Genomic DNA, 26,904 nt, shown 5'->3' on the forward strand with positions numbered 1-26,904 from the left:
TATCTTAAATGCCACTACCAAATGTGCTTCCAGATCAATCCTGGCAGCTGAAAACATAATAATGCCCTTTGTAAAAAGCTTACCCTACACATCTCCCTCCCTCCCTCCCTCCCTCTCTCCCTCTCTCTCTCTCTCTCTCTCTCTCTCTCTCCCTCCCTCCCCTCTCTCCCCCTCCCTCTCTCTCTCTCCCTCTCTCCCTCCCTCTCCCCCCCCCCCCCCTCTCCTCCCTCCCCCCCCCCTCTCTCTCCCTCCCCCCTCCCTCTTACTCTCCCTCTCCCTCCTCCTTTCTCTCCCTCTGAAGATGAAGCAATTACATAATTGAGGTAATTTAGATTTAACAGGTTAAACCTCTGGCAGTCCAGAACTAGGGGTGATGCCAGAAAGCAAAATGATCGGCGAAATCTAAAATTCACTACTCCAAAACCAGTTGAGACGCTTTGCATCTTTGCTTTGCATTGTAGTTGAGCCAGTGCCACAAATGTTGCGGAGTATAAGTCCTGCAGATGGGGCTATGAGCCGGAGTTGTTCCATGCAGAGTGCGCTTTCTCTTGTCAGCCTTGTTGGATCTTTCAATTATATTCAGGAAGACTTCCAGCTGTAGTCCAGTGTAAACTAAAGATCTTGGTGTAAACAATGAAGTCATGGGTGCGACAGTTACTGGAGGGGCGTGCTGTGGCTGAGATAGAACTGACTTTTTAAAGTGTATCACTGACAACAAATCGACCAAATTCACGTGGAGAACTGGTGTTTGGTAGACTGGCATCTAATTTGATCCAAACAAATTATTTGCAAAGCTGAGGGAAACCCAGAGTTTAGGGACGGACACTGTATACCACGAGGTTGGTGCGAATACCGGCACCATCAGCTCCCCGCGTATGTGGGTTCTCTGACTACAGGATCCTGGTAAGGAAAACGAGATTACTGTCTTTGAGTAACAGGTTGGATTCTGGACATCCGACTCTGCTAACGACTTCACTCCCGACCAGTTCAATCATTAACTTCCTCCTTCTCTTTGTAATAGTTGTAACTACGCAGTGAATGAAAACGCTTTAACCGAAGATAATTTCATATTACATTGAAAGTCTCTGTACTTTGCAGATTAATAAAATGACCATGTTTTGAGTTATTTGTCAGTGGAATTTATGGGACAAGATCCGTGGAGTTTCCCCACAGTGAATGGGATCTTTCACTTTCACCCAAGACAGGAAAAGCGCAAGTCCAACATCTAACTTGACAATTGCTTTCTCGAATCCAACTGCATTGGAATGTCAGCCGTGATCATGTGCTGCCATGACCTTTAGACTCGTAGGCTGGGCTGACAAGTTGGCTTGAAGGGAAGATCCTGTGATCAGAATTACGATATCCCTGCAATACAGTCAGTGTTGTATTGAAGGCAAGCAGACTCTTTAAGACCAAAACAATCTAAAATAAAAGCATAGGATATGTTGTGCAGACTTAGTACTATGAATATGTGGTATAATTCATGGTTTGAGTACCAGATTTCTCTCGATGAGAGGCAGGAGACTGTGATAGGAGCTTTTTAGTCCAGAGTGTGGTTTCTTTGTTTCCAAGCATCCAAATTCGGTATGTTTCCTGAGGAGCCATGGGGTGAGATGGAACAGTGGAGCAGTGAACAGTTTTTAATTAGATTGTTGTCATACACACCAGGGTATAATGAAATTCCTAGCTCACATGAAGCTCATAGTAAACAGTAATAAATACAGCAATAAATCCAATGACGTGCAAAACAGCAGAATGGTGCAAGATTGTTAGGTAATTGATGAGGGTAGAGCAATGGATGTTTTCTACATGGATTTTAGTAAGGCAATTAATAAAGTCCCACATGATGGGCTGATCCAGAAGATTAAAATGCATGGGATTAACAATGACTTTGTCATTTGGATTCTGAACTGATAGAGAACAAAGGGTTGGGGTGGAAGACAATGCTCAGGCTGAGGGCCTGACCAGTTGAGTTCTGCAGGGATCTGTGTTGTTTGCGATTATACATTGACAATTTCAGCATCTTCTGACATTATTTATCGTCCTATTTTCTGCAGAATTTATTTACGCATAGTTGCACATTTTAAATCCTTCTGTTCATAGTCTCTCCCATTCACCTTGTTTTTTTTTTTCCTGAAATTGACTCTTATTCCTCCCTTATCACATAGATATTATTCTCACTAATATTTCCGCTCTCACGCCTCTTATTTGTACTAGCTTTATCCTTACTATCTTCTCTGTTCATGTACTTTATTCTCACCATCATCTAAGCACTGAGTTGGTATCCACATAGTGGTCTAGAGGGCGGACTTTGGTGAGCAATGGGGCTTTGGTGATTTGGATGGATGAGACATTCTCAACATTGGTTCTTGCTTCAAAAGTGTGCCATCAGAACAAGTCAGGTTCATGGACAAAACGTCAGTCCCCTTACGTTCAGCACCTCAGCTAATAAAGGAAAATATTCAATGTGCCTCTTTAACCTTTTCAACCCAACCTGCTCCCATACGATCAAACCTACCAGAGCAACCTACCATGCAGAACCTTATCAAGTGCCATGCTGAAATCCATATATCCAACATCTATAGCTCTGCCCACATCAACCTTTTTGGACACATTTTTAAAAAGCAGTCAGATTTGTGAGACATGACCTCCCACATACAAAACCAAGCTGACTATCCTTATTCAGCCCTTGTCTTTCCAAATTCATGTAGATCATATCCTTCAGAATACTCTCTGGTAACTTTCAAACCAAAGATGTTAGGCTCTAGGTAGGTTAACTGGCCACTGTAAATTGTACCAGGTTATATGTGAGTGATAGAATCTGGAAAGAGAGGATGGAAATGTGGGATTACTGTAGGATTAGTGTAAATGGATGGTTGGTGTTACAGCGTTTGTAATTTCTTGTGTCTACTGAGTTCTCTAATCTCATCGTACAAATGAAGTCCCCTATCTCTAGGGTGATTCCAGTATATGTCCTCTGTATTCATTCCAAGCCATAGCATCTTGATTCCAGCACCAAGAACATGCCAGTTATGCTGAGCCAATGTTTTATACAATTCAATGGAGCAACTTGCTCTTTACTGGGTGTTCCTAGATTTGTGAAATACTGGATTATGATTCTACATTATTGACCCTTGTGCCACTTCCAAAGAGTGCAGGTGTGAGAAAATCCCCTACGCCTTCTCTGTGAAACTTTGCATATGTTTAGGGATGTGAAGTGCAGATGACTTAAAGCCTGTTTCCGCTAAATGCTAAAAGTCCAATCAGTAAATGGGGAAGTGAAAATACAGCAAGCTGTTGCTGAGGAAGACTTGTTCACAATTAGTTCTGTCGCCTACTTTGCACAAACATTAAAGCCTGGTATTGTGTTTCATTCCTTCTGATAGATTGAGTTGGGTGGTGACTTTTCTCTGGAGAGTCGAAACCCTGGACTGACAGAGATGTGGTGGTTCCAGCAGGGGATGAGCTTCCTTCCGGCTGCATTGGTCATCTGGTCAGGAGCCGCCTTCGTCTTCTCCTTCATTACAGCTGTCACGTTGCATCACGTTGATCCATTGGTGCCGTACATCAGGTCAGTCACACTGTGGGGCAGGGTGCAGCTAACTATAGTTACCGTCCCATGGGGATAGTTACTGACAGAGAGTGACTGTGCAGCAGCATGTACTGTATTCATAACATACTGGGGTGGCACAATTGCGCAGCGGTAGAGTTGCTGCCTTACAGTGCCAGCGACAAGTTTGATCCTGACGAGGGGTGCTGTCTCTGTATGGAGTTTGTAAATACACCCTGTGACCATGTGGGTTTTCTCCTTGTGCTCATGTTTCCTCCCACATTCCACAGATGAGCAGATTTCTAACAACCTCGTCATTATCAAACCCGCCAACAAGCAAGTTGCCGTGGTAGTCTGGCGTGCTGACCTCTACTGGGCTGAGGCCAGATGACAACTTTCGGACACCTCCTCCTACTTATCCTTGGACCGTGATCTCACAGATGAGAACCAGGCCATAATCTTACAGACCATTTCAGATTTAATCACTTCCGGCTGTCTGCCCTCCAATACCTCCAAACTTACCGTTCCCCAGCCATGCATGGCCCAGTTTTATCTTCTCCCAACATCCACAAACAGAACCATTGTTTCTGCTTGTTCCTCTCCCCTGAATTAATTTCCACATACCTCGACTCTATCCTGTACCCCTCCCGATCGAACCACCTATGTTGAAGACACCTCACACGCTCTTCAATGACTTCCGTTTTCCATGTCCCACTCCCTCATCTTTACTATGGATGTTCAATCACTGTACACTTCCATCCGCCACCAGGGAGGACGTAAAGCCCTCCGTTTCTTCCTCACCCGCACAACTAGCCAATTTCCCTCTACCAACACTCTCCTCCGCTTAGCAGAGCTGGTCCTTACCCTCAACCATATCTCCTTCGACTCCTCTCACTTCCTCCAAATCCAAAGTCTAGCTATGGGCACTCGCATGGGTCCCAGCTATGCCTGCCTCTTTGTAGGGTACGTCGACCAATCACTGTTCCAGGCATACACCGGCTCTATCTCTGAACTCTACCTCCGCTACATTGACGACTGCATCGGTGCTACATCCTGCACCCATGCAGAACTCACTGACTTAATTAACTTTACTACTAATTACTATCCTGCACTCAAATTCACTTGGACCATCTCCGACATCTCCCTACTGTTTCTTGTTCTCACCATCTCTATCACAGGAGTCTGACTATTGGCTGACATCTACTATAAACTCACTGTCTCCCACAGCTATCTAGACTACACTTCTTCCTATCCTGCTTCCTGTAAAGACTATACCCCCCCCCCCCCACTCCCAATTCCTCCATCTACGCCGCATCTGCACCCAAGATTATGTGATGCATGCCAGGACATCAGAGTTGTCCTAATTTTTTAGGGAACGGGGGCTCCCCTCTTTCATTATAGACGAGGCCCTCACTCGCCTCTCCACGATATCCCGCAATGCTCTTGCTCCCCCTCCCCCCAGTCATAACGGGGACAGAGCCCCCCTAGTCCTCAACTTCCACCCCTTTCGCTTTCCACAGAGACCATTCCCCTTGCAACTCCCTTCCCACTCAAACCACGCCCTCCCCAGGTACATACCCCTGCAACTGCAGGAGATGCAACACCTGTCCGTATACCTCCCCCCTTGACTCCGTCCAAGGACCCTGACAGTTCACTTGCACCTCCTCCAACCTCATCTACTGTATCCGCTGTTCCAGGTGTGGACTCCTGTATATCGGCGAGATAGCGCAAATAGGAGGAACAGCACCTCATATTTCGCTTGGGCAGCTTACACCCCAGCAGTATGAACATTGACTCCTCTAACTTTGAATAATCCTTGCTTTCCCCCTCTCTCCATCCCTTCCCCTTCCCAGTTCTTCGACCAGTCATACTGTCTCTGACTACATTTTATTTCTGTTGCTTTGTTGTTACTTTCTCCCAGCTAATAATGCTCTATTTTTTACATTTTTCTTGATTTACATTCCCTTTGCCCTGTTTTCACACCTTCACACTTACTTATCTATCTACTGTACCTAGCATGTCTAAACCAGAAGAACTTAGAATATAGAGCAGGTCATAGAAAGGTACAGCACAAGAACAGGCAAATAGGTCTCTAAGATAACTCTGATGCTTTGGCATCTTTCAGTAATCTGTCTACATATCTGTTCCTCGATCTTCCGCTTGCTATTGAGTGCCTATAGCACAATCCCATAAGATTGCTTGCACCATTCTTATTTTTAAGCTCTACTAGTATCACGTCAGCAGATGAATCTCCAGTTTCTGCAATGGCCACAACATCACAGTCCCAAGCATCAATCCAACCTCTAAATTCATATGCTTTCTCCACAATACTCCTTGTATTGAAGTAATACACTTCAGCCCGTCAACTTCAACATAATCCTTTACCTTTTCCTGCCTGTCCTTCCTTTGAGACTAATTGTTCCTAATCTTTACCATCCCCTCACTTCTTTCAATTTCTGACCCTCTGCTCTGGCCCTCATCCCCTGCCTCTCTAGTTTAAAGTTGACATCCTCCAACATTTTCGAGATTCTGGAAACATGTTTGCTGTTGACAAACCATTTACCAAAATGGAGGAGACAGAAATTAGGGATCTTCTTGTCTAACTTGCTATGAAGAGGAGAATGCTGGAATTAATATTTATGGAAGTACTAACAAGGCACCAACAAATAATAATATAATTAGATAATACTGACATAGATTTATGAAAGGGAAATCATGTCTATTAGACAAAATGTGTTGGAAGGAACTATAGATGCTGCGTTACAACAAAGATAGACACAAAATGTTGGAGTAACTCATCAGGTCAGGCAGCTTCATGCAAATTGGAGAAATAGTTCCTCATATTTTGTTTGGGCAGACAAATTACAACCCAGCAGCTTGAATGTTGATTTCTCTCATTTCAACTAAACCCTGCATTCCCTCTCTCTCTGCCCCTCCCCCACCCTAGTCGTCCTGCCAGTTCCACTGTTCGCTTCCATATATCCCTACGTTATCACCTCTTCCACGGCCAACAATGGGTCATTGTGGGCTCTACTTGGTCATCGGTGCCGGCTCTGATTTGTTCTGAAACTTTTCATATCTCTAGTTTCTCTCTCCCCTGACTGTCTGAAGAAGGGTTTCGACCCGAAACATCACGTATTCATAGAAACATAGAAACATAGAAAATAGGTGCAGGAGTAGGCCATTCGGCCCTTCGAGCCTGCACCGCCATTCAGTATGATCATGGCTGATCATCCAACTCAGTATCCTGTACCTGCCTTCTCTCCATACCTCCTGATCCCTTTAGCCACAAGGGCCACATCTAACTCCCTCTTAAATATAGCCAATGAACTGGCCTCAACTACCTTCTGTGGCTGAGAATTCCAGAGATTCACCACGCTCTGTGTGAAAAATGTTTTCCTCATCTCGGTCCTAAATGATTTCCCCCTCATCCTTAAACTGTGACCCCTTGTTCTGGACTTCCCCAACATCGGGAACAATCTTCCTGCATCTAGCCTGTCCAACCCCTTAAGAATTTTGTAAGTTTCTATAAGATCCCCCCTCAATCTTCTAAATTCTAGCGAGTACAAACCGAGTCTATCCAGTCTTTCTTCATATGAAAGTCCTGACATCCCAGGAATCAGTCTGGTGAACCTTCTCTGTACTCCCTCTACGGCAAGAATGTGTCCTTCCTCAGATTAGGAGACCAAAACTGTACGCAATACTCCAGGTGTGGTCTCACCAAGACCCTGTACAACTGCAGTAGAACCTCCCTGCTCCTATACTCAAATCCTTTTGCTATGAATGCTAACATACCATTCGCCTTCTTCACTGCCTGCTGCACCTGCATGCCTGCTTTTAATGACTGGTGTACCATGACACCCAGGTCTCATTGCATCTCCCCCTTTCCTAATCGGCCACCATTCAATAATAGTCTACTTTCCTGTTTTTGCCACCAAAGTGGATAACCTCACATTTATCCACATTATACTGCATCTGCCATACATTTGCCCACTCACCCAGCCTATCCAAGTCACCTTGCAGCTTCCTAGCATCCGCCACGCAGCTAACACTGCCCCCCAGCTTCGTGTCATCCGCAAATTTGGAGATGTTGCATTCAATTCCCTCGTCCAAATCATTAATATATATCGTAAATAGCTGGGGTCCCAGCACTGAGCCTTGCGGTACCCCACTAGTCCTACTCTTTTCATCCTGTCTGCCAGCCAGTTCTCTATCTACATCAATACTGAACCCCCAATACCGTGTGCTTTAAGTTTGTATACTAATCTCTTATGTGGGACCTTGTCGAAAGCCTTCTGAAAGTCCAGATATAACACATCCACTGGTTCTCCCTTATCCACTCTACTAGTTACATCCTCGAAAAATTCTATAAGATTCGTCAGACATGATTTACCTTTCATAAATCCATGCTGACTTTGTCCAATGATTTCACCACTTTCCAAATGTGCTACTATCCCATCTTTAATAACCGATTCTAGCAGTTTCCCCACTACCGATATTAGACTAACTGGTCTGTAATTCCCTGTTTTCTCTCTCCCTCCCTTTTTAAAAAGTGAGGGTACTTTAGCTACCCTCCAATCCTCAGGAACTACTCCAGAATCTAAAGAGTTTTGAAAAATTATCACTAATGCATCCACTATTTCCGGGGCTACTTCCTTAAGTACTCTGGGATGCAGCCTATGTGGCCCTGGGGATTTATCGGCCTTTAATCCATTCAATTTACCTAACACCATTTCCCGGCTAACCTGGATTTCACTCAGTTCCTCCATCTCATTTGACCCCTGGTCCCCTGCTATTTCTGGCAGATTATTTATGTCTTCCTTAGTGAAGACAGAACCAAAGTTCATATTTTCCAGAGATGCTGCCTGGCCCACTGTTACTCCAGCATTTTGTGTCTATTTTCATGTGCATTAGAGTTATTTGGGGATGTAACTAGCAACATGGGTGGAGGGAAAACTGAATTCGGATTTCTAAAAGGTCACGAAAGATGCTACATAAAAGTTAACGACACACAATAAAAGCTTGTGATATTGAGGTTAATATATTAACATGAATAGAGGATTAATTAACTTGGAATACAGAGTAAAGTGTCAGGCTGTAGTTGCATGGTCCATGCTGGATCTGAGATATTTATAATCCATATCAGTGATGACATACAGTTTGGTCTTCCTTGTATAACAAAGAATATTTAAGGAAGACATTGTGCAAGAGTTCACATTGACATCTTTGACATAAACTTTGACATATTTTCATGGTTGTTCAGAGAGGACATAGCAGCTGATAGCAACATATCCTCTCGGCTCCAGAAATCTCCAGAAACCTTCTGTGTGGAGTTGTCCTTCAGGTTCCTATTAAATCTTTACCCTCTCAGCTTAAACTTAATGCTCTCTAGTTCTTGATTCCCCTATCTATTCCCCTCATAATCAATAAGATCACCCCTCAGCCTCCTTTACTCCAAGGAATAAAGTTCTAGCCTGCTTCACCTTGCCCTATAGTTTAGGCCCTTGAGTCTTGCAAAAATTGTCGTCAACCTTTACTGCACTCTTTCCAGCTTAATGGCACCTTTCCTATAGTAGGACGACCAACATTGAACACAATACTTCATGTGCAGCCTCATTAATATCTTATACAACTGCAACAAAATTTCCTAATTTCTACACTCAGTTCCCTGACTGAAGAAGACCAGCATGCCAATAGCCTTCTTCGCCATGTAGTTAGTACTCCTAGATCCTTCTGCTCTACAATATAGCCCATGGCCCTACTGTTAACTGTGACGGTCCTGCTGCAGTTTGACTTTCCAAAATGAAACAGCTCACATTTATCTGAGTTAAACACCATTAGCCCTTTCTTGACCGACATATCCAGCTGATCAAGATCCCGCTGTAATCTTTGCTAATCATTTTCACCGTCTACAATGCCACTTATTTTAGTGTCATCTGCAAATTTATTAAACATGCTTCGTCCAAATCGTGCTATGATGACAAACAGCATAGATCTGCGACGCTCCACTAGCCACAGGCCTCCAGCCTGAAACCAACCTTTCACCACCACCCTCTGCTTCCTACCATTAAGACAATTCTGTATCCAGTTAAAATGTAGAAACAAGGAACTGCAGATGCTGGTTTACCTAAAAAGACATGAAATGCTGAAGTTACTAAGCAGATCAGGCAACATCCCTGAAGAACATGGTTAGGTGACTTTCCGGGTCGGGGCCCTTTCTTCAAACTGAAGAAGGGTCCCTAACCGAAACATGACCTATCCATGTTCTCCAGAGATGCCGTCTAACTTGCTGAGTTACTCCAGCACTTTGTGTCTTTATCTGTATTCAGTTAGCTAGCTCTCCCTGGATCCCATGTAATCTAATCTCCCAGGAGCTCCTGGCATGTGCAAAGCCCTACAGCTCCGCTCCACTCAAGCATGGTTTAAGCCAGAAAGATTAACTTGCTGAGATATGGCCTAAGTAAGTGAACAACATTGACATTAGTAAGCCATTGCAACTGGTCAGCTCCACTCAAGTCCAAGCCCGATGATTCCGGGGGGGGGGCAGGGTTGTGTTGTAGTAAGGGGTGTTCAAAAGGGTAGATGATATTGAGCAACTGGGTGAGGGGGCATAAACTCGGATTAAGTCATGGTACATTTGCTGAGCAGTCCTTTTTTTTCCCTTCTGATTTTTCCAAGTCTTTGGAATTCCTGACCCAGAGAACTATAGAGGCTCAGCCATTGAGAGGGAATTTTGGGGACCTGGTTTGGGGAGGGTTAAGACTTCTAAACAAAGGAATGGAGCTGTGTCCAAGGATGAGTTTAGCCATGATCCAATATCTCATGCTACTGCATGACCCACTGATGATCCTATGACCTAGGTTCTAAATCTCTGGAATTCTCTTCCTGAGGGTGGTGGAGGCCTGCTCATAAAATGTATCTGCAGTGAAGGTGGATAAATATTTGAAAACTCAAGAAATCAAAGTTAATAGGGAACTAGCACAGAAGAGGAATCGAGATCAACATAGATTCACCATGATTGTATTGAATGGCAAGGCTTGTTTGAGGGGTTTGGTGGCCTACTCCTGCTATTTTCTTGTGATCTTCATAGAACAATCCTTCCCATCCCCAGATCTAATTGATCTGATCGAAACAGCTCTGTCTCAAGTCTTTTTTTTCTTCTATTTCCAGGATTTAGTTTGCAGTTTTATGGCTGCCTTTACCCATTCCTGAATGCTCATCATGGTTTGTTTCTCCTTCACAGTGACACTGGGACAACTCCACCTGAACGCTGCTTATTTGGGATCATGTTGACTATTTCTGCATTCCTGGGTAAGGGCAGACTTAAGCCACACTTTGATACACCTGCTGCCACACCCAAGAGGTCCAGTGTAAAGAGTTCTGTCGTATCTTTAATTCTGTTCGATTGATTGGTGAGTTAGAGTTGGGGGAAAGGGTTTTGGAAGGTGGTTACTCTTTAACTGTTGCCATCATAGGTAAACAGTACTGATTATTCTCACTATCATCTCCCCAAGACTACGTTGTAATCACAAGCATTTTGGGGTGATTTTCAGTCATTTGAAGATTTGGAATTACTGGTTGGGAATCAGTGAAGGTGAATGTCTGATTAACCAACTCCTGTGACTGTGTGACAAGACTATGGAGGACTGAGCAATGGTTGTATTTCCCAGTGGTCTCACTGTGCATTAATGTCTGTGGCTCCCCTGAGCAAAGGAAAGTCATTCAGCTGCTTGCATAACCCTCTCTCATTGATGTCAGACTAAATATATCCCAAATGCCTGACTTTTGAATTGGACACACGGTTTAAGCTATCATGTGTTACAATTTGATAACAACGGCAAAACAAAATTCAAACTTTATTGTATTAAACAAAATATTGAATTTTTTTTTAATGTAACTGCATCCAGCAACACACCTGTGTGTGGTAGATGTCAGAATTCAATTTTATTCTCCTCACATCCACGTCAACTTACCACAGATTCTAACACTTGTGTGCACACTAGGGACAATTTACATCAATTAATCTGCCAGTCTGCACATCTTTGGGGTATGGGAACAAACAATGAGAATCTGTAAATCCCACATAAGCAGGTCCCGAGGTCAGGATCAAGAGTCTCTGGAACTGTAAGGGAGTTAATCTACCAGATGCGCCACTTGTCCGATCATAAACCTCATATTTTTCCAAATCCAACCCAACTTTCACACAATGTCAGGATCACACAACAAACCTACTTAATGAACTGTAGACCTAGAATCACTCCAGCTACTAAATGAAAACAAACTCACATCGCACTAGAACAGGGTTTCTACCCAGGCGGGACGGAGTGTTTCCCCATGGCAGGGTGACTCCCTGATACTGGGCAGGATGCGCCATTAGCCTCGCATGCGATGGGGCTTCTGGCTAGCACAGGGCAGGATGGTTCGTTTGCCTGGGACGGGGTGTCTCCAGGGTACATTGTTGGATGTATTGAAACTCGAATATTTGAACAAAAGGGACATTGATAGTGAAAGTATAAAGTTGGTGTAATAACAGACAACAGAGGATCATGCTGAATAGTTTTTCTCTTTAGCAGAGGATAGTGTCTATTTGCACATTCCCTGAGATTGATATTGAATCTTTTATCTGTTTTAATGACCTTGGCTTGTGAGGCAAACCATAATTTCAAAGTTAACAGATGGCAAAATAATTGGCAGTATTGTGGAGATTGAGAAGTGTAATGAGTGTAATGAGACATTGCAGCACAACATAAACAGGCTGGTGGAATGGGCAGAGACCAGACAGATGAAGTTTAATGTGGAAAAAGTGAGGCAATGCATCTTAGTAGGAAGGTAGGAGGCGATGGAGGATATTATTCTAAAAGTATGCGGGAGCAGAGGGAACCTGGGGCTATGTGTCCACTGATTTTGAAAGTGACAGGGCAGGCAAAGAAAGTGATTGATGAGGCATAATAGCCAATTCTGTGCTCTGTCAATAGAGGCATAGTGTATAGAAGCTGGGAATTTGTGCCAAATCTTTATAACAAATCGTCTGGCTTAGACTGTATTATTGTGTTCAATTCTGTTTGCTACATTTGAGCAAGGGTTTAGATTGGGTCCAGAAAGATTTATTTGAATTCCGTGTATGAAGAACTATAGTTAACAAGGATCGATTAGAGAAGGCTGAAGGGATGATTAGATAGATGTTGAAGGATCAGGACAGAGCGGACAGAGGGAGGCTTTCACTTTGGTGGCGGGGTCAAGGATTAGAGGTCTCTGAGGAAGGGAATAAGGAGTGACATGAGGAAAAACCTTTTATTTACACACTGTGTGATTGGAATCTGGGTTGTACTGTCTGCAGATGTGGTGGAGGGAGGTTCCACTGTGGCGTTTAAGAAGGAACTGGATACATATATGGCGGAAAAAGATTTGTAAGGCTATGAAGAAAGGGCTGGGTATGGATAGAAAGAGCAGCTTGCTCTGGTAGAGAACCAGCACAGACATGAATGAACTCCTACTGTGTGTGCCACTGTGATATCAGTGGCAGAGTGTTTTTGTGGGAATGGTCATAATTCAGTAACATCTACTATTGTTACTGCAAAGAACATGTTCTAATCGACAGAATAAATTAAATTTAGAGAAAAGTAGATGAATAAGGCTGGTCAGGTTGGATTTATCAAGGGAAGACCTCCTTTAACTTTTGAATCTTTTAGATTTTTGTAAAGTTTTGACAAGGCTCATAAAAGAAAGAAAAAACCCCATTGGATTTAAGAAACCATCAGTGAATCTGAAATTGGCTCAGTGGTAGGAAATCAAGAATCCTGATTGGTGTATGATTTTGTGTTTTCCAGTAGGGTCCAATTCTCAGTCCATTGTATTTTGTAATACTTATTAATGATTTAGAATGAAAAGTAAGATCATAGTAAAGTAGAAGACGTGAAAAGACAGGTTGTGTGGTCAACAGTGAAATTAGATTGTAGGAAGATATAGATGTGGTCAGTTGGGTAGCTAAGTGTCATTTGGGCCAGAAAAGAGGAGACTCAAGCATTAGAATAGATGCAACAAACAAAGGAACATGTAATAAATGGGAGTGTATTGCGTGGAGTACAAGGACTGGTGACTTCGGAGAGTATATCCATGGATTCTAGATGCAGCATGATGGGTCAATCGAGTGGTTGAAAAGGCAGATGGGATGCTTTTCTAATTTAGCCCTGAAGAGTATACAGGAGGTGTGTACGACAATCATTGGGCCACATGTTCACAACTCAGCCAACTGAACGGCCTCTTGTGCTGTGAACTTCTTTTAACTATGACTTACATAAACTGGAGAAGATGAGACTATAACAAAAGAGCCTTCAGTCTGTATTTTAATTTGGCATCAGTTTCCCAGATTGAAATGTCAAATACTAGAAGGCATAACTGTAAGGTCAGGGGAAAGTTTAAAGGAGATGTGTGGGATAACTTTATTTTTTACACAGAGAGTGATAGGTGCCTGGAATGCACTGCCAGGAGTGGTGATAGAAATAGATACGATAGTTGATTCAAGAGGCTTTTAGGTTGACACGTGGATATGCGGGAGGGATTTGGAGCACTTGCAGGCAGAAGGGATTAGTTGAAGTAGGCATTTTGTTAGGCACGGACATCGTGAGCAGAAGGGCCTGATCATGTGCTGTAATGTTTTATACAGGACTAGATTGGTTAGATCTTCTGATAGGCTCACAACGGCCTCCGGTGTTGTGAACCTGATTTAATTCCAAGATCTGCCTTCTTGCACTAGAGGAGATGAGACGATAACAACAGGAGTAAAACTCCAAAGAGGTGACACTGATTATAAATCTGATGGTCAAGAATCTGTTTTATTCGACGATTGGAAGGTAGGCTGTGGGCCTGGAGTACAAGAGGGGTCTACGGTCAGATCCATGAGGGTCCTGAGTTTGGTCGGGACCAGAGTCCAGACTGTGAGCAGCGGGAATATCTGGAGCGGGTGTTCCAGTTCAGAACACTAAGGGATAGGAGTGTGGGTGATTTGGCAGTCGGATAAGGGTCGGAGTTCTTGTCTATATCCTGCTCCTTTTAAGCCCTGCTGCATATCAATTAAAAATAAATTGGATAGGCATATGGATGAGAAGGGAATGGAGGGTTATGGTATGAGTGCAGGCAGGTGGGACTAAGGGAAAAAAAAGTTGTTCGGCACGGACTTGTAGGGCCGAGATGGCCTGTTTCCGTGCTGTAATTGTTATATGGTTATATGTAAAAATAAGGTGCGTTTGGGTAGTAATGAGGGAAACATCCAATAGATCACAAGTCTGCCAGTCCAGCACCTCTAAAGTCCCGAGAGTACAGGACAATCAGTTTTATTGGAATAACAAACCCATGCATCTTTGGTCAGGATAGATAAGGGTTGATTATGTTGGCATTGGTCCAGCTTTACTGGGCAAGGTTGCCAAGACTGATCACGTAAAGGACAAGACAAACTCATTGAGTTTTTATGACAAATCTGCCGTCACTGCCGTCACCGTCACTGGCTTCTTTTAACAAGATTTTTAGTATTGCCCTGATGGGATTTGAACGCATTATCTTGATTAACCCAGGCCTCTAAGTTTGGAATCATAACTGTTGCTTGACCAAACTCAACTATGTTCCACTGTGCTTTAAAATCAGAAAATTCAGGTAAAGTTCAAGTAGTTTGCAGCTCACTCCATGTTGTCACCTGGTCTTTTACCCCACAGGTGTTGGAACGATGTATGTGCGATACAAACAGGTGGAGGCTCTGAACCGAGAAGAAGTCAGCATCATTTTAAAACTGAACCAAATAGGCCTTGGCCTTGGTCTAATCAGCTGCCTGGGGCTCTGCATAGTGGCAAACTTCCAGGTGAGCAAAGATGCATGGATGTGGGGGTTTCCCAATGCAGCAATGATACAGAGGGGTTAGAGTGGAGCATTGGGTTAGCATGGACATTACACTCAGTGGTGTCCATGGAAACTCATTATAATCCACGAACAAAAGACACTGAATCTGCACAGTGAGTGGGATAAGGTCCATCAAAACATTTTACAGTTAACCAGCAGAAAGGCTCTGGGTATGAGTTCTTATTCATTGGTACTCATATTGTACACCATCTACCTTCCCTGGAAACATCTAATTAAATCAGCATTGGAAACATGACTCCATATCTAAACTCTTTTTTTATCTGACTTGGGAGTGTTTAATGGGCAATGTTGAGGGAGTCTGGCTCTCTACCTATCCTGTGCTAAACCTGCCCTAAGCATTTCAAAATTGCTTGGTGGCAAAATTCCTCCATGTGTACCTCACTACAGGAAGGAGGAGGAGGAGGAGCAGCAGCAGGGCTGGGCTTACATGCCCCATCCCCGACACTCTTGTGCCAGTCCCACCAGCAGGCCTAGCTTGCCCACCGCAGGCAGAGTACCGCGGACCCACCTGACTCACCAACTGAGGTCTCGCCCACCTGGAAGGCCTGACCCGCCCACTGTGGACAGAGGACCAGCCCAGAAGGCCCCGCTGGCCTGCCCAGAGTCGAAAGGGTCGGACATAGATTCAGATTCAACCCACCTGGAAGGTACCAGAGACAACAAAATGCATTTACCCTGGAAGAGCGACATAGCAAACCATTTGAATAAATAATAATAAGTGTCCGTGGGGGGTGGGGGTGGTGATTGGCAGTCACCGAGGTACGTTGTTGAAAGTGACAGCCGCCGGAAAGAAGCTGTTCCTCGACCTGCTGGGTCGAGGAACAGGGCTAATAGGGCTAATTTTGAGGCTACTGACATCTTTCAACCATGGATGCTGCACAAAGGACCGTTTTCAAGTTGGCGGCAGACAGAGGAGAGGATCTAGGTTGCCACGACAGTGGCCGATTAAGGCCAAGATAAGTTGTTATGAACTTTGAAACTATGTTGGCGCCAGGAACGTGGTGACTCTGTGTACTGTCTCGGTGAAGTCTACTATTACACTACAATCATTACACTTTTGTACTTATCTATGATTGTGCTTATCTATAATATAATTTTACTGGACTGTAGGTAAACCAAAGATTTTCACTGTTCATAGGTACATGTGACAAAGTATCGTGTTGTACTATCCTTGCCGTGGGAGTCGTTTGCTGCGATAGTGTTAAGTGATCTTCCTTCTATATCTAACTAACCCTAGGCCTTATCTGGGGAGGTGTAGAGGGAGTTTCAGTTCAATTTAGTTTATCACCACGTGTAGCAAGGTACAGTGAAAAGCTTTTTTGTTGTTTGCTAACCAGTCAGCAGAAAGACAATACATGATTACAATCGATCCATTGTACAGGTGTTGGTGTGCTTTCTTGGTCGTTGCTTCAATATGGGTGGTCCAGGAAAGGTTGTTGGTGATATTGACTCCTAGGAATTTGAAGTTTTCAACCATCTCTACTTTGGCACCATCAATGCAAACCGGGATATGGGTACTGCTTCAGTTCCTGAAGTCGATCACTATCTCCTTTGTCTTGTTGACATTCAGAGAAAGTGGTCTGAAGAAGGGTCTCGACCCGAAACGTCGCCTATTTCTTTCGCTCCATAGATGCTGCCTCACCAGCTGAGTTTCCCCAGCATTTTTGTCTACCTTCAGAGAAAGGTTGTTGTCTCGACAGCAGGACACGAGGTTCTCAATCTCCTTTCTGTACTCCATCTCATCATTATTTGATCCTGCCCACTATGGTGGTGTTGTCTGCGAATTTGAAAATTGAATTAGATTTGTACATGGCTGTACAGCCGTGGGTGTACAAGGAGTAAAGAAGGGGGCTGAGAACTCTACCTTTGCGGAGCCCCTGTGTTGAGGATGATCATGGAGGATGATTTGTCCCCTATCCCTACCGATTGCAGTCTGTTGGTCAGGAAGTCGAGGATCCAGTTGCAGAGATGAGTGCGGACACCAAGTCCTGTGAGTTTGGTGATAAACTTGGGTGGTATAATGGTTTTTAAAGGCAGAGTTGTGGTCTATGAATAGGAGTCTGACGTAGGTGTCTCTCTTATCCAGTTGTTCTAGCGATACGCGTAGGGTTGGAGCGAAAGCATCGTCCGTGGACCTGTTGTGGCAGTCGGCGAACTGCAGTGGGTCAAGGCCACTGGGTAGACTAGAGTTAATGCGTTCCATAACTAGTTTCTTAAAACATTTCATGATAGTGGGTGTAAAGGCCACTGGACCCAAGTCGTTCAGGCATGAGATTTTTTTTTCTTTCGGCACTGGGATGATGGTGGTCTTCTTGAAGCAGGTGGGTACCTCAGAATGGAGTAGGGAGAGATTAAAGATGTCCACGAATACTCCTGTTAGCTGGTCCGTGCAACTACTAAGGACACGGCCAGGAACTCCGTCTGGGCCAGTTGCTTTTCTCAGCTTTTACCCCCAAGAAGGCTGATCTAACCTTTGCTACAGTCACCCTAGGGAGAGGCACCCTGGAGTCTGAAGTGCCATGTCGCCCCATGGTCTTGGCATCATACTCGGCACAGACTATTGTGGGACAAAGGACCTGTTCTTGTGCTCTACTGTTCTATGTTCTAAAGTGGTTGATATCTGGAATGTGATACACTCACTGCATTTAAGACATTTGGATAGACACTGAAATCGGCAAGGCTTAGAAGGGCATGAGTATAATGTGGGGAAATGTGGTTAGTGTAGATGAGCAAAAAAGGTTGACACGGGCTTTGTGGGACGAAGGGCCTATTTCTGTGTTACAAATCTATGACTCTTTACATTTGAACCCACAACAGGGCCCAAATCATTTGCTATGTGGTAACGTTTGGGTATTAAATCGATTTTTATATTTTCTTTTACCCCTTAGAAAACGACGTTAATTCAAGCCCACATCACTGGTGCCGTGTTGACTTTTGGGATGGGTATCATCTACCTCCTGCTCCACACCATTATATCTTACAAGATGCAGCCTGCAATCCATGGAATAGGGATCTTCTGGATCCGGTGCACACTCCTAATCTGGTGTGCCGGAAGCATCCTCAGCAGTATCCTTCAGCAACAATTCATTACAATGGAGACAGGAGCAGTAATTCCTACTCCTGTTGACAAATTCTTACAGGATTAGTAAAAGATAACTAATTCCGAAGAATAAATAGGGTAAACCTCTCCACAATGAGATTTTCGACACAAAACTTCCATAGTAACAATTATAGATTCTGTAGTCTGCAACTTGAAACTTTTACAATTACAGGTAGTTCTGCTATTTAAAAAAAAGACACAAAATGCTGGAGCAACTCAGCGGGTCAGGCAGCAGCTGTGGAGAATATGGATAGATGATGTTTCGGGTCGGGACTCTTCATGTTCTCTAGAGGTGCAGCCTAGTTACTCCAGCATTTTGTGTCTTTCTTCGGTAAACCAGCATCTGCAGCTCATTTGTTATTACATTAAATTATGCTATAATATTTCTTTCCATATCGTGAATTGAATTGATGAATTACGAAATGCTATTTGTATTAAGCTGACCAAATTGGTTGCACCATGATTTGATCGGGAACAAGAGAACCATTTCAAAGTTACATTGGAAATTGACAAACAGAATAAAAGCTGTCTTGGAAAAAACAAATCAATGTTAAAAGAAAATGTACCTCCCTACAATAATCAAACATTATCTTCTCTTAAGAACACAGCTGCTAGCTTCACTGCAGGTGGTCATTGATAGTGACCAGCAATTGTTTCTATTAACACTGTTGCAATGTTACTCTATTAAACAATGTCAAGGGGCGGTCCCACTTGGGTGACCTAATCCGCGAGTTCTGGCGAGTTTGCCCTCGACTCGTACTCGCAGCATGGTCGACACAAGGTCGTGGGAAGTCTTTGTAAGTCTCCTTCATGCTCGTGAATAGTCTCCGTGTACTCGAGACCTCAGCTAAGTTGTGGCGTATTTTTCAACATGTTGAAAAATGCCCGCGACTTAAATGTTATTTCATTTATTTCAGTTAAAATGTTATTTCAGTTTCAGATTCCCTGAAAATGAGAACTTCCACAAATCAGTTGGAAATTCCCATTTGGAGGGACTCTGACAAGAGTAACAGGAATTTTCCAATCAAGGGCATTTCAAAGAAGGATGGGAGGAGATTCCTGTCGAAGGGACTTCCCTGGGATCAGTTTAGGAGTTAAGTTGGAGGTTTGGAAGTCTGCCTTATAATGACTAGTATGTGTTGTTGGTGTGCTGGTGTTTAGAATGTGCTGGAGGAAAATGCACAGCTACTTCCAGTGATACCTTAGCAAATTAATTTTACCAGAAAGGAAGTGGGATCTTTGAAATAAGAACAAAAATTGGAGACTAATTTGAAATGCAGCCCAATTCGGTCACTACATGAAGTGGAACAAATGTAAAGTTCCAAGTGATGGCTTATGACTTGGAATTTACAGATCCAATGCTGAATGTCAATGAAAATTTCTTTTTGATGGAGAGAGTAAATGTTGCAAGACGGATAAGGTACTATTGATGTTTAGTTTATTACTACAGGGACTAGTTCAGGAGGCCAGACTATACCCAGAAAGGAAAAGGAATAAGCAAGGCAGGTGGAAATGGTTTGTATGTAGACCGGAAGAAAGGGCATGTTATCTGAATTTGAAGAATTTGGTGTCATTTCTTTAACGTTCTCCTGCACAGTGTTTGTTTCCTCTCTGGCTCTCTACAATACAATTCCCACCATTGAGATGGCAATGAAGTTACACTGGAACCCTTCAGATAAGGTAAAGTTTAAAGAAGAGATAGAGGCAATCTGTGCTACATACCATACAGATTCTCATCTCTAAAATTATAAGGATTTCAGAACAGTTGGAATGCAGCAACAGTAATGCCACCATTTAAACAAGGGCTGGAGAGGTAAAACAGAGATTTCTCAACCTGTGGTCCAGAGATAAAATCTATTATTAAGGAGGTGGTGACAGGATGCTTGCGAGCAAACGGTGGGGATTGGGTAGAATCACCATTAGTTCAATAAAGGGAAATTATAATTGACCAGTCTGTTTTTTTTTTAGATAACTAGCAGGATGAGGGCATGCCAGTTGATGTGTATATGTGCTTTCAGTGGGCCTTTGACAAGTTTCCACGTATGAGAATCTGTTCAAAGTTCTCGGCTCAAGGACCTGTCCCACTAACGCGACTTTTCAGCGACTGTCTTCGGCCTTCAAGCTCGAGGGCACTCGCCTGAAAAACCTTGAGCTGGATCGACCCACAGCGATGAAACCGCGAGCCAGATGGGGGCCAGGGAAAGCGGGGGAGCGCTATCTGAAATTCACACCCGCGATGAACAGAAAGGTAAAAGACGGCTGGCACAGTTATAGTAAGTCCTTTAGAGAGAGGGGAGGGGAGGGGGGGAGAGAAGGGGGGAGAAGGAGTGGAGACACTTTTAAGAAGCCAGACAACTTTTAATAAAGCTTAGCGGGCATTTAACATTAGCGGTCAGTTTTCCTTGGCCCTGAAAACTCCAATGAGCCAATTAAAATGCCCGGTCAGCAAAGGAGATTGCGTACGGCTGCCCTCGACTGCCTATAACTACATAGCGACCCCACTCCACTGCACTAAGAGTTCAAAAGAACCATGCCGAACAATTTTTACTTGTGGAAAATGTTTCAGCATGCTGAAAATTTTTCCTCGACCAAACTGAGGCCGCGAGTATGCGGGAACTTCCCTCGAGCATGAAGGAGAGTTCCAGTGATCTCCTAGGACCACGTGTCGACCGTGCTGCGAGTTTGAGTCGAGAGCAAACTTCTAAACTCGCAAATTAGGGCGCCGCAGTGGGACAGGCCCTTAAGGCCAGCAGGATGTGCTCTTCTCCTGAAGCAGGCTTATGTTCCTGCAGGTTCATAACTCTTAAACTTAGTAATGTTGAAAACAAAAATATTTAACCAATTCACATAAACATGGGTCAAACATGGGCGAATGGGACTAGCTTAGGTTGTCATCTCTATGAACGAGATGAGGCACAAAGGCCTGTTTCCGAGCTGCATGATTCTATAACATGGATGCATTTGTTTAATTCCTGAACAGCCCAATATGTAAAATTTGGAACTCCATTGGTAAGAAGGGGGGTAGCATTTGAAATCCCCATTGGCTCACAAGGCTTGATGGTGGATTAAGTGAAGCAGTCCACATAACTAATTCCCCATCCTAATTAAGAGTGCTTATTTTCCAATTTTTAATGAGACAATCCATTGCACTGGGACCTGTAAGAATGAACAAGCAATGGAGTCTGAGAAGCCTGTGATGGTAGCCAGGAACTCTGGAAACAGACTGTGGAGCAACAGGCTATTCTGCCCCTTGGGCCAGATACAAAGGAACAGGGAAGAGGCCACTCTGCTGTCAGTCGTGTGACAAATGCTATCATTGGTTTAAAATACATTTAGGCAGGTTCATGGATTAAAAAGATTTAGATGGGATTTAGGCCTAGCGCAGGCAAATGTGACTAGCTCAAGTAGATACTTTGGTTGTCAGATGTGATGGGCTGAAGGGCCAGCTTTCATGCTGTATCATTCAATCGGTGCATCAAATTATTAATTAGTAAGTAAGTACATTTTATTTATGTAGCACGTTTAAATCAACTCACGTTGAAACCAATGTGCTTTACATAGAAGAAATAAGTAAGTTTCCGTATATCCATAGAAAAATTAAAAAGAAAAAAAGATTAGGCACAGGAGGATGCCATTCGCCCATCAACAGTTAATTTGCAACAGGAAGAGGCCATATAGCCAATCTAAGTTTGTTTGCTAGGAACAATTCAACCCACAATGTTGTTACCTAGGAATGTTTGACCTCTCGATTCTGATAAATAGAAAAATGCTATTCAGCCCCTCAATTCTGTTAATGATGAACATGGAGTGGCACTTCAGCCCGGTTAAGATGTTAATTAGGAACAAGACGAGACCACTCTGCCCCTCAATGCTGTGAATCTGGAAAATAATCCATTCAGCCCTTCGCAAATCATTGTTGTTTAGCCATTTGAGTCTGCTCTGCCATTCTATTTTCCCCTCTGAATCCGATTCTCCTGTCTTCTCCATGTACTCTTTGATGCCTTTACTAATGAAGTGGCACAGGGGAACAGGTTTGGGACCTGCTCTGCAACAAAAGCCCATAGAACCTGCAAACTAGGAATAAAAGAAAAGTACCAGGCCTCTCAATGTTAAATACAATGCCGGGTCTGCAGGAACTATTTGTGACTGAGCATCTGCAAGGCATATTCCAACGGGGACGTGCAGCAGTAAAACAGCCCGTCATGTTCATACTAACCAGTAACCATCTGCATTAATCACATCTTCCAGCAGATGGCCTTCAACCCCGGGCAATTCATGTGCTCGTTCAGACACATCTAGCTCTGGTTCCACTACTCTCTGGGGCACAGTGGTGGTGGGCGGCACAGTGCTGCAGTGATAGAGCTGCTGCCTTACAGCGCCAAAGACCTGGGTTCAATTCTACGGGTGCTCTCTGTAAGGAGTTTGTATGTTCTTCCAGTGACCGCCTGGATTTTCCCTGAGTGTTCTGGGCAGGTTTGAAGGTTAATTGGCTTCTGTAAATTGTCCAATGTGTGTAGGATAGAACAAGTGTACGGCTGATCGCTGGTCTGTACAGACTCGGTGGGCCGAACAGCCGGTTTCCACGCTGTATCTCTAAACTAAACTAAACTCTGGTATTCTGGGCACTCGGCACTCTCTCTGCTGAAGAAAGCTGTAGACTGGGTCAGGCGGTGCTGGTCGTGGTGACTGATTGGGGAAGCGATGCTCACTGGCGGTTTCTCTGCTTTCACCAGGGCTACAAGCTGCACATGGTCAGCACAATCTCCGAGTGGTCCCTCGCCTTCTCCTTCCTCAGCTACTTCCTGACCTACATCCGGGATTTTCAGGTGAGCTGGGTTGGGAGTGGTTGACAGATCGAGGAGGGGGGGAGCTGTGCTGACACTCCAGACCTGTTCCATCCATTAGGACCATTTAATTCTCCTTTGTGAGTGTAAAGAAGGCGTGATGAGAAGGCGTGTGCATCAGTGCAGCACCACACTGTAGCTGGGAACATGCACAAGGACAGGGATGAGGATTTGAGCTCTCAGCCAAACAGCTGAACCCTGAAACAGTCCAGAAGTAATGGGCCAGGAATTATTAGGTGATCCTGGGTCTGAGGCATTAACCGAGTGATTGGGGGGGACTGAGGTGTTAACCAGATAATCCAGGGGGACTGAGATAATAACTGAGTGGTCTTGTGGGCAGAGGTAATAACCGAGTGATCTGTTTGAGGTGGGGGGGTTACTGAAGTAAAAACCGTGTGATCCAGGGAGTGGAAGTATTAACTGAGAATCATTGAGTAATCTGAGAGGTTGAGATATTAATCCAGTCATCTGCAGAGAACTGAGGTGTTAACTGAGAGATATAGCAGAGAGAGTTATCAACGGAGTGATCCAGGGATGGAGATATTAACCGAGTGAGCTAGAGATGACTGAACTATTAGCCAAGTAATCCTGGGGATCAAAATATTACCCGAATGCTCCAGGGAGCGGAGGTATTAACTGAGAGATTCACAGGGTCTGAGGAATTAAACGATTGAGTTTAATTAGGGTTAAATGTTTACATGGATCATAAATTGGCACAATTGGTCATAAACAAAAGAAACTTGGTAATAAAATATAACCTTGTAGGACATGTTGATTATTCACACTGCTGTATAAATGTTAGATTGTTATATAACAGACAGAAATCAGTAAAGGGAGACTCAATGTTTTTGAGAGCAGTACAGTGATTTGGTAGAGCTGCTGCCTCGGCTCTAGAGACCCCCTAATCAACCCTGACGGATGCTTTTTGTGTGGAATTTGCACGTTCTGTGACGGCATGGGATTCCCCCCTGGGTGATGTAGTTTCTTCCCATATTCCAAAGATTAATTGCCCACTGTAATGTAGTGTGTGGGTGATTGGTAGAATCTGGGGGTTGGAGGGTGAGAGAGATAGTTAATGGGAATGTGGGGAGAAGAAAATGTGATCAATATGGGTTCTTGCAGATGGGGGTGAACTTGGTTAGCCAAAGGGCCTGTTTCTGTGCTTACAGCTGTAATAGTTAACGTTAACAATATAATGAAATTGCACAGCGAGAGTAACCTTGTGGACCTTGGGGTTGAATGCCCTGGTGAATTAGTGGACTGGACCGCGCGTTAATGTACCATCCAAACAGCTCCACCTCTGACAGCGCTGCTTCCCTCCATCACCCCATCTGCACAGTAACGTCAAATCTGAAGGGATAACTGTAAGGTTAAGAACAGATTATAGATACGTATTGGTGCTGTTGGTGTTGTTGTGGGTACACCCACTAATCTCACTCCCTCTTTCCCTTTGAGCAGAAGATCTCCCTTCACGCTGAGGTGGACTTGTGCAGCGAAACTCTTTACGACGGACTTCCGGGACTAGAGCGCAATGGAGAGCGAAGGGCACTCCTGGCGGGGAGCTTGTGAATACAGTGCTACCTCTCCCCCGAATCAGAAGCCCTCCTCTAAACATATAGTCCTCCTCCCCCCATCTCGCCTGCTTCAAATTCCAATATTTGAACTCAATTCCGTCGCAAATCAAGTTACAACATATATGGCACATTCCTTCTAATTTTATACGCTGTTAGTGAGAGAGATTACAATTTAATTATGAACTGAATGCAATAATCATTACTGTTTTTAACCGTCCTGTCTGGAATTAATGAACAGAGGTGCAAAGACTTCACCAATGCTGGTCAACCCTAATTAAAGAGCAAGACCAAAAAAGCCCTTAGGATGCTGTAAGGTTTGAAGGGGCAATAGATCCGTAATTCTTCAGAAAGGCGCTAACTGCACTTTGCAAGGAGAATTAGCCCGATCTCCTGGTTTCGAGCGAGAATTCGCTGGGTCAGTGGCTTAACCCACACTGTGACATTGGAACAGAATTTATCCACGTTGTTCCAGGTGTTCAGCTGGACTGCGCTGCAGCTCGATCCCCTGGTGTGTGAACTGTCAGATCTTATGTTCCAGTATTCTGACTTTAATAAATAATAATGTCATAATCCACTGCCTGGGGATTAATTGAAACTTCAGAGGGTTGAGTCTCTCCCCTATTGGTCTTATCTCCATCTAAAATAAAATTGTTTCACAAGGTGTTGGATGTTGGTCTGGACATGACAAATAAGGTACATAAATGGCTCTGTATCTGCCCCATGTCGATGTACACTGGTAGTATATGGTCAACTCGTATATGGCAGTACCTGAGGTAACTGTGTTCTCAATGCAATGTGATGTTTCAGACCTGGCTGTGGTTTACGAGAGGGTAGATGGTGAAACAATGATGGCCATGGTTGGCAAGTGCCTAAACAGGTGAGCCTAGAAATCCAACCGCAACGTTTTTTTTTAGCATTAAGCCATTTTCAGTTTTTTTTGGCTGGAATGACCAGACGTCACTCAGAGAAATGGCATCTTAGTACAATGCATTATGCAAGCCTCTCTGATCATCCCTTTGCCCCTTCCCTGAAAAACATCATACATTTCATCTCTCCCTTTATCTCACTCTCCCGTTAAATTTCTCTACCTCAATCTCATTCTATCTTATTCACTCTGTTTGTCTCTACCTTCACCTTCTATTTCACTCCCTCTCTCTCCTTCTAAACTGGGATAATGGGAATACGTGAGCTGTGGAGGGAGATTAGCTGCAGAGTGGAACCTGTGACTATCAGGGTTTATTTGCAATAACAAGGAACTGCAGATCTTGGTTTATACTAAAGAAGGACACAAAGTACTGGTGTAACTCAGTGGGTCAGGCAGCATCACTGAGAACTTGGATAGGTGATGTTTTGGGTCAGGATCCTTCTTCAAACTATAAATAAAAAATAAAATATATATAAAATATAACCTATACCTGTACCATAAATAAAAGGGTTTATTTGTGCTGTGGGAGCTGGGATAATTACAGGGTAAGGTCTGTAACAGGGCAAAGTCTACGTTGACTGAAGACGGAAATTAATTGCTGGGTAAAACCCAGGCACAAGGAAACGATGTGGGACCATGGCAGTGTAAAATATTGTGCTGGGGACACTCGGTAAATGTGCATACATCTTCCGTGATGGGATGTTGATAGAGGAGATGGTAAAAATGCTTTGTGATCAGAGGCATGGAATACAAGAACAATGGGAGTTAGGAGCTGGAGTGGGTCAGAAGGTCTCTCAAATGTTTTAATCCATTTACTGTGGTCTGGTTAATCAAACAGCGAGAGGCAAGCTGTAACTTGCCAAGAGAGTGAGAAGCTGGCAGTTCCCTGCTGCCAGAGACAATGTTGAGACATTTCAGTCAGGCTGCGTTTGAGCAATCACAGCTGTGTTACCCGCAACAGAATGTTCACCTTCTGCATCTGAAATCTGCATACCCTCACCATA

The 26,904-nt window shown here is 43.9% G+C and overlaps 1 protein-coding gene across 2 annotated transcripts; it reads left to right on the forward strand.

Moving 5' to 3' along the window:
• Window positions 1-537: 537 nt before the first annotated feature.
• Window positions 538-25,545, forward strand: dram2b (DNA-damage regulated autophagy modulator 2b). 2 transcript variants are annotated; one of them, XM_055654742.1, is made up of 8 exons: window positions 541-903; window positions 3,387-3,571; window positions 10,794-10,861; window positions 15,256-15,398; window positions 18,346-18,523; window positions 20,155-20,237; window positions 23,291-23,383; window positions 24,860-25,545. In XM_055654742.1, exons 2-8 carry the CDS (start codon window positions 3,441-3,443, stop codon window positions 24,968-24,970), a joined length of 807 nt encoding a protein of 268 aa, XP_055510717.1. In that variant the 5' UTR covers window positions 541-903; window positions 3,387-3,440; the 3' UTR covers window positions 24,971-25,545. The 2 variants fall into 2 exon arrangements, with proteins under 2 accessions (XP_055510718.1, XP_055510717.1); XM_055654743.1 differs by lacking the exon at window positions 23,291-23,383 and having other exon boundaries at window positions 538-903.
• Window positions 25,546-26,904: the final 1,359 nt, after the last annotated feature.

This window comes from Leucoraja erinacea, chromosome 24 (assembly GCF_028641065.1).
Source record: "Leucoraja erinacea ecotype New England chromosome 24, Leri_hhj_1, whole genome shotgun sequence".
In the NCBI taxonomy this organism is placed as follows: Eukaryota; Metazoa; Chordata; class Chondrichthyes; order Rajiformes; family Rajidae; genus Leucoraja; species Leucoraja erinaceus.